Below are 7,743 nucleotides of genomic sequence, written 5' to 3'. Positions count from 1 at the left end.
AAAAATCAACAGAAAATCATGGTCGAACGAGCCCTGCCCGAATTTTCATCGACCTGGGCAACGAAAAGATGGTTAATTCGGTCAGAAAAACAAGAATCCTGACCGAAAGGGATGAAAATCCTAGTCAAAAAATTCATAGTCGCCAAAAAAAAAGGAAAAAATCCTGGCCGAAATTCGACCAGGATTCCTGATCGAATGCATCCTCCTCGAAAAGCCTTCGACCAAGGCACAACAGAGGCTAATTCGACCAGGATCCTGGTCGAACAGGATTCCTGGTCGAAATTTTTATATAAAAAAAAATCTGAAAAATTACAGAAAATAAGGAAATTCCTTAAATATTTTCTGAAAAATGTTAATATTTTCAGAAATAAGGAATAAATCCAGAAAATTAAAGGATAAATCCCAGACATTAGGGAAAAATCTAGAAAAATAAGGAAATTCCTTAAATATTTTCTGAAAAATGTTAATATTTTCAGAAATAAGGAATAAATCCAGAAAATTAAAGGATAAATCCCAGAAATTAGGGGAAAATCCAGAATTTAAGGGAAAAATCCAGAAAAATAAGGATAAATCCCAGAAATTAAAGGAAAAATCCCAGAGTTAAGGGAAATATTCCTGAAAATTAAGATAATTCCTGAATAAAAGGAATAAAAGTAAATCGTTGTAAATGTGTAGGTTGCTCCACACTTCCTACCTCTTAGGACTCCAAGGAACCTGGAAGGATAAGGAATCAACTTCCTACCTCTTAGGACTCCAAAGTCTATTCTAATTCTGAGACTTGCCCACCAAGTCTCCTAACCCAAGTCCAATTCAAGGACTCCCAAACATCTATATAAGGGGTCTCACCCCACAGATTAGAACTACGTTTTTTGGCTTGATTCTATAATTCACAGAGATACGTAGGCATCTCGTAAAGGCAGATCTAAGCTACGAAACACGAGAGCAGCCATTAAAGGCCTTGAGCTCCCGAACCTTAGTAATAAATACAGCAATTAATATATTCTAGTTTTTAATCCATAACAGTATCCTTAGTCAAACAAATCAGGTCTATCCAACAGGCCATTCAGAAAACCTCACATGCTGGTACCAAGGCTATTCTTCAAGCCCACTTGGACTCTCTACATCTCATGAAGCTACAACAACTGAGACATAATCTAAGTGTGGATGAACTCAAACAAGAAATATCTGACTTGAAGTTCTACAATTCTAAGAAGCTGGACTCAATCATGCCATTTGGTACCATGCAGGAATTGGTACTGAGACTGAGAAAAGAATCAGATGCTGATAAGAAGATGGCAAAATTAGAGGAAAGAGTTCAAGTTATTAAAACCTCCTTGATCACCATTCTTCAAAATCAACAGTCTCAGACTAATCTTCAAATGCAGCTGGCTAAAGCACAGGGCTTAACCCCTCTCCTTGATGATAACAAAAAGGGGGAGAATAAAAAGGAAAGTGAGGGGGAGCCATCTACACAAGTTCAAATATCCAAAGTACTAGTTCCTGCCATCACTACTTCTCCAGCACTTCAACTCAAAGGAAAGCTTGATGGAATTGACCTAATCCAGATAGCAGCAGCTGAGATTCAGGTGAAAGAGCAATGGAAGAAACTTAATGGAAGGATAAAACAAGTGTTTGGCTCTACAACTTCAAAATCTTTATCTGTGAAATACAGCACAAAAGTTGAGCCAATCATTATGGAGCAAAAGCCAGTAAGGAGGAATAAGGTTGGAGAAACTTCTTTAAGGAACCTAAAACCCATGATACTCAAGCCAACCACCAAATTCAACAAGGACTCTACAAAGAACCCTCTAAACTTTGCTCAACTAAAAGAAGTGGATTTTCCTCTTCCAAAGCCTGATGAGGACAAAGTTTTGGGTGGTAATATCATAAAGCACAAGGAGACCAAGGATGCAGTGGAAAGAATGAATATGGCTATTATTTATAGAGAGGGAAAGAGAATCTGTGTGATTCAAGGTCATCCCAAATTCTCAATAGCCAAGAAGGAAGAGATCATGAGGTTAAAAGAAGAAGCTAAAAAGTTGGAAGCTGACAAAAGAGCACAAACAAAGGCTGAAAAACAGCTAAAGTCAAACCAACTTGAAGAAGAGAAGAAAGGGATTGAAGACAGGAGTGAAGACAAGACTGAAAACATAAATGAGGTTTTTGGGTATCTGCTTTGTGAAAGTGTGGAGGAAAGAAGTGAGGAAAGAAATGAATGGCAGAAGGGGAACAGAAAGAAGGCCAAGGCACAAAGGAAGAGTGAAGATAACACTGAGGCAACCCAATCAAAATCTAAACCACTACCTTCCATTCCTGAACCTTTTATTGCTGACCCCAATATAAATATCCATGCTGAACCAATCATCCCTAAAGAGGAACCTATTGACTGGGACACCATCAAATTGCCTACCTTCTTAACTACTCCTCCACCACCAAAGAAACTGAAAAGGAAATCCAAATCCACACCTCCCCCAACCTCAATGAAATTCACTCAGAAACACAAACTTAAGCCCAAGCCACCAACCTCTAAGGATGATTATGTTCACATTTGTGACATAAAAGAATGCACATATATTAAACTCTACCTGGATGATCTGGAGGAAGTGAGGGGAATAGATGCTTACAGACACCTACCAGAAAGGCTAGTGTTCAAATATAAAGGCACAAGAAATGAAAGGACTTGGCCACTTCATAGAGTTCTAAATGAGGGCTATTTTACTTTGATTAGAGTTTACTCAGCTATAAAAAGGGACACTGGTTTTACCAGAATTGCCAAGACTGAGATTCTCAACAAGGTTGCCAGTATAATGAAGACTTGGACGGAGCCAAATTCATTGCCTAGAACATTATTCATCCCAGAGCATGGAATTACAATTCATAAATCACCTCATTAGTTGATGGAGTTCAAAGATGATAAAGGAGTCAGAAGATTTTTCAGACTTGAAGACCAGCTTAAGATTGCCAACAATGAAACTCTCAAGGATTTGCAATCTAAGTTGGATATCAGTGATGAAGATGAAGTTGAATTCTACAGACAACTCCAACTCCAAGTTGAGGAAAATGACAGGGGGCTAGGAAAGAAAACAAGGGAACAAAGGAAAAGAAGATGATTTGCTCAGGCTAAAGGAGCACCCTTGGAAACACTGTAAATCTTCAATTCTATCTCAGTACACACATTTTTGCAGCACTTTTGAATTTCTACTTAGTTTCAACTCATATAATTGTTAAGTGTTTTGTTATCATCAAGTTAACCCTGAATTTATGCCTACAATTCTTATAGACATAAATAGGGGGAGATTGTTAGGATATATGTGCATTAGTTTGATGATATGTTAAACAAAACACTTAAGTAGAAATCTAGTGTTTGTAGCCTCAACGGATAAGACCACCTTGGCTATCCGTTGATGGAGTAGCTTTACTTAGAAATAAGTTTAGTATTGTAGCACATTTCAGTCTCTGTATTTGAGTTATAATTCTTAGAAGTTGTGGGAAATTATAAGTCATGTTGACTACTAGAGGATATGCAAATAGGAGGGCTAATTGTAAATATTTGATGCCTTGTAATTTTGTATAAATGAAGTGGTATCAACTGATAACTTAAAGGCCTTCAACAGATGAGAAACAAAGCTTCAACGGATGTCTCTAAAGCTTCAATGGATAACATCCATCAACGGATGAGTGCATCAATGGATAAAGCTTCAACTTCTAAAGCATCAACGGATAAAGCATCAATGGATAAGAGTGTCAATAAAGCCATCAACGGATGAAAGCTTCAATGGATGCTCAGTTGCATAGCAGTTGACAGTGACAGTTTCTAAAGCTGACAGAGGCACATGGGTTGAAAGAGACAACTGGAATGCGGTAGCCCCTTTGAGAGACAGAAGAAAAAGCAGCCGTTTCATTCTGGTATAAAAGGGAAATAGTCAACGGATAATCCAATATTGTACTGAATAGAAATGGAGTAGAAACAAGTGGAGAACTATTTTATTATTATACTTTATCTTTGTCTTCACTTGTAAAACTTGGTGATATATAAACCAAGTTGCAGCTAGTAATTAAATGTGAATTTTCCAGAGCTGTTTAGAAAAACCTTGAGAGAAAATCATCTAGTTTATACTAGGACGCAGTTGTGATCAATTCTTTGTATCACAGATTTTTCGAAATACCATCTCTGGTGGAACAACAAATCCACCAGAAAAGTTTTTAAGGTCTTTGTGTTATTTACATTTGTGTTTCTGAATATACATCTGTCTGCACCTGCTTAAAGCAATTCACACACAATTGTCTTTTATTCACTTAGCCTTAAAACTGCTCAAAACTTGAAAAAGTTTTGAGATTTATATTCAACCCCCCTTCTGTAAATCTCATTGTTAGTTCATTAGAAATAACAGATCCCAAGCTTTTGGGTGCAAAGTGCAGGATACTCCAAAGTCTCCCAACGAGGACACCCGTTGACTACAGAGACAGAGCTCCCAAAGCACACACCAGATTTCACCCCACATCCCAATGAGGACACCCATTGACTACAGGAGGAGGCCTTCAGTCCAGGCATACCCCTGGAGGTCTCTGACCACGGACACCGCCTTTTCTGTAGATATGCTACAGGAAGGAGTTCTTCAATAGAGTACCTGCATCAAATAGGTTAGTAATAATAATCTCCATCTTCCTTGAATCTTCCACAGGGCCCGTCCAAGTAGTCATATTAAAATCTCATCCAAGTTATCCCTCTCACTTAGGGTGCGCCCTAAGGCTCACCATAGGAAAGAATTCAGCCAAGGAATTCCTCACCCCTTCTTCAGTAATTGGGCGCGCCTCCTCACTATGTTTAAGGGTGCGTCTCCCATGCATGGACAATTGTAACTGTCCATCAACCATCGTCAACATAGGGCGCGTCCTGATTACACATAAGACGCGCCCTCTTTCCTTTTATGGAAAGATAATCTTATTTGTTCCTCAATTTTAGGCGTTTCTTCTTCAATTTTGTCTATTTTATCAATCTCAATCTGAATATGGTTTATACCAATTTTTGGGCATAACAACTACCCCCCAAATTCCATATGCTATTGAAAATGGGATTGGAATTTTTAACTTTCTTGGCTTCAAAAATTTGTACGCATCGTTCTCTTAATAAGGTGCACCTATGTTGGTGTAGCTTTCAGGGCGCAGCCAAAGAATTTTAACTGATTAATAAGTCAATCATGGAAGACATTCGTCTCCATTATCTTTAAACCCAAGCAAAAAATTTTGTTATCCTTAATCATGAGGGCGCGCCCTCCGCATCTTCATCTATGAAGGTGTGTCCTCGGTCTTGGCATCTTTCCCACCCCTTTGAGGGAAATTCCTCTGTAAGAAATGCATCTAACTCGACAAAGTCTTTAAACTTGGAGGGTGCACCCTCTCTTAGAGGAGCATTTACCTCGACAACGTATTCATTCTTGGAGGGCGCGTCTTCTGCAAGAAGAGTATCTACCTCGACAAGGTATTTTTTTTCTTGGAGGGCGCGTCCTCTGTAAGAGGAGCTTCTACCTCGACAACGTATTCATCCTTGGAGGGCGCGTCTTCTGCAAGAAGAGTATCTACCTCGACAAGGTATTTTTTCTTTGGAGGGCGCATCCTTGACAAGGGAAATTCATCCTTGAAGGGAGTTTCCTTACAAAAGAGCATCTACCTAGACAAGGGAAACCATCCTTGGAGGGCGCGTCCTCTGTCAGAAATGCATCCACCTCGACAAGGGAAATTCATCCTTGTAGGGCGCGTCCTCTGTCAGAGACGCATCTACCTCGACAAGGGTATTCATCCTTGGAGGGTGCGTCCTCTGTCAGAGACGCATCCACCTCGACAAGGGTAATCATCCATGGAGGGCGCGTCCTCTGTCAGAGACACATCTACCTCGACAAGGGTATTCATCCCTGGAGGGCGCGTCCTCTGTCAGAGACGCATCCACCTCGACAAGGGAAATCATCCTTGAAGGGCGCGTCCTCTGTCAGAGACGCATCTACCTCGACAAGGGTATTCATCCTTGGAGTGTGTGTCCTCTGTCAGAGCCGCATCTACCTCGACAAGGGTATTCATCCCTGGAGGGTGCATCCTCTGTCAGAGACGTATCTAACTCGACAAGGATATTCATCCTTGGAGGGCGCGTCCCCTGTCAGAGACGCTTCTACCTCGACAAGGGTATTCATCCTTGGAGGGTGCTTCCTCTCTAAGAGGCGCGTCTACCTCGACAAGGCTATTCATCCTTGGAGGGCGCGTCCTCTGTAAGAGGAGCCTCTACCTCGAAGGGTCTTCCACAGAATATTTAACACCCCTCTTGGCCTTGGGTAATTCTCCAATGAGATCAATTCCTCATAACGCGGAAGGTCAAGGGCTGGTCAGCGAAGTGATAAACGTTGTTGATGCATTAAAATAGTTGGCATATCGTTGGCAACGATCGCATGCTTTAACAAACTTGAAGGCATCCTCTTTCATTGTTGGTCAGTAATATCCTTGTCTGAGGACTTTTAATGCCAACGAACCACCCCCTGAGTGATTGCCACAAATGCCTTCGTGCACCTCCCTAAGGATGTAGTTTCCTTCCTCCAAGTCCACACACCGTAACAGTGGTAGGTTAAAACCCCTTTTTTTGCACAATACTCCATCATATTCGACATACCTCGCAGCCTGATAGCGAAGGCACCGAACTTGTGATTTGTCTTCCAGCACTGCTCCATTTCGAATGTAATTCTGAATCGGAGTCATCCAAGTCTCTTGTGAGATCACTTGAGTCTGGAACACCCCTATTTCCGGGATACTCGGGATTTCTTGGATCCCCAAAGGGATTTGTCCAAGCAGCACGCTATCCATTTGTGATCCCATTTTAGCCAAGCCATCAACATTACTATTATCTTCCCGAGGCACACCTTCTAGTTTAGCACTTCCAAATTTCTCTAGCAGACACCGCGCACATCTCATATATAGCTCCGTTCGAGGTCCTCGAGCTCGAAAACCCCCGTTGACTTGGTTTACTACCAATTCTGAGTCACTTCAAACGATCAGGTTCACAACTCCCATTTCTTGAGGGCGCGCCCTGTACAACAGGGGCATCAACCTTTTCATTTATGGAGGGTGCCCCCTGTACATTAGGGGCATCAACCTCTTTTACATTTCTTGATGATAAGGGCGCGCTCTCAGGGAGAGAGGCATCTACCTTATGTGTGTTCAGCCCAAGACTCTGCAAGATGTTGAGTCTTCCTTCAAGCTTTTCCTCATTAAAATCTACTTGGACTACTTGGCCCGGAGATCCTTCATCATCTAGCATCTCAATTCTGATAGTATCTTCCAAGAATTGTGTCACCGAAAGCAATTTAGAGGAGCATTCACCTTCCTGTTCGACATAGTAATGGACTCGAATTTCTTCGATTGTTTGTTCGATGCTTCTTTCTCGTTCATCATCCGACGCATCCCCAATTTCTCCATCTTTTCTCCTGAAGCCTCTCATGGCTTGTCTGTAACATTCCCTGGAATTATACTGTGAGCCTTTTATGCTGCCGACTCCGTTTGGAGTTGGAAACTTGATGGTAAGATGGTGGATCGAGGTGATCACTCTCATCTCCCTAAGGAAGGGACGCCCTAGAAGTACATTATGGGATGATTATTGATTTAGAAACTTGAATCTCGAGCATTTGTGTTACAGCCAACGGACTTTCTCCTAGAGTGCATGGAAATCGGATCGATCCCATGACGCGGACTTCTTCTCCAGAAAAA

General features: G+C 41.3%; 1 protein-coding gene across 1 annotated transcript; it reads right to left on the bottom strand.

The window, feature by feature from the left end:
• Window positions 1-6,474: 6,474 nt before the first annotated feature.
• On the bottom strand, window positions 6,475-6,951 carry LOC141677649 (uncharacterized). Its single transcript, XM_074483656.1, has one exon. It carries the CDS (start codon window positions 6,949-6,951, stop codon window positions 6,475-6,477), a length of 477 nt encoding a protein of 158 aa, XP_074339757.1.
• Between the last annotated feature and the right edge of the window lie 792 nt (window positions 6,952-7,743).

Source organism: Apium graveolens, chromosome 8, assembly GCF_009905375.1.
Source record: "Apium graveolens cultivar Ventura chromosome 8, ASM990537v1, whole genome shotgun sequence".
NCBI lineage: Eukaryota > Viridiplantae > Streptophyta > Magnoliopsida > Apiales > Apiaceae > Apium > Apium graveolens.
The sequence above is the reverse complement of the archived record's forward strand: the minus strand, read 5'-3'. Positions and strand labels throughout refer to the sequence as shown.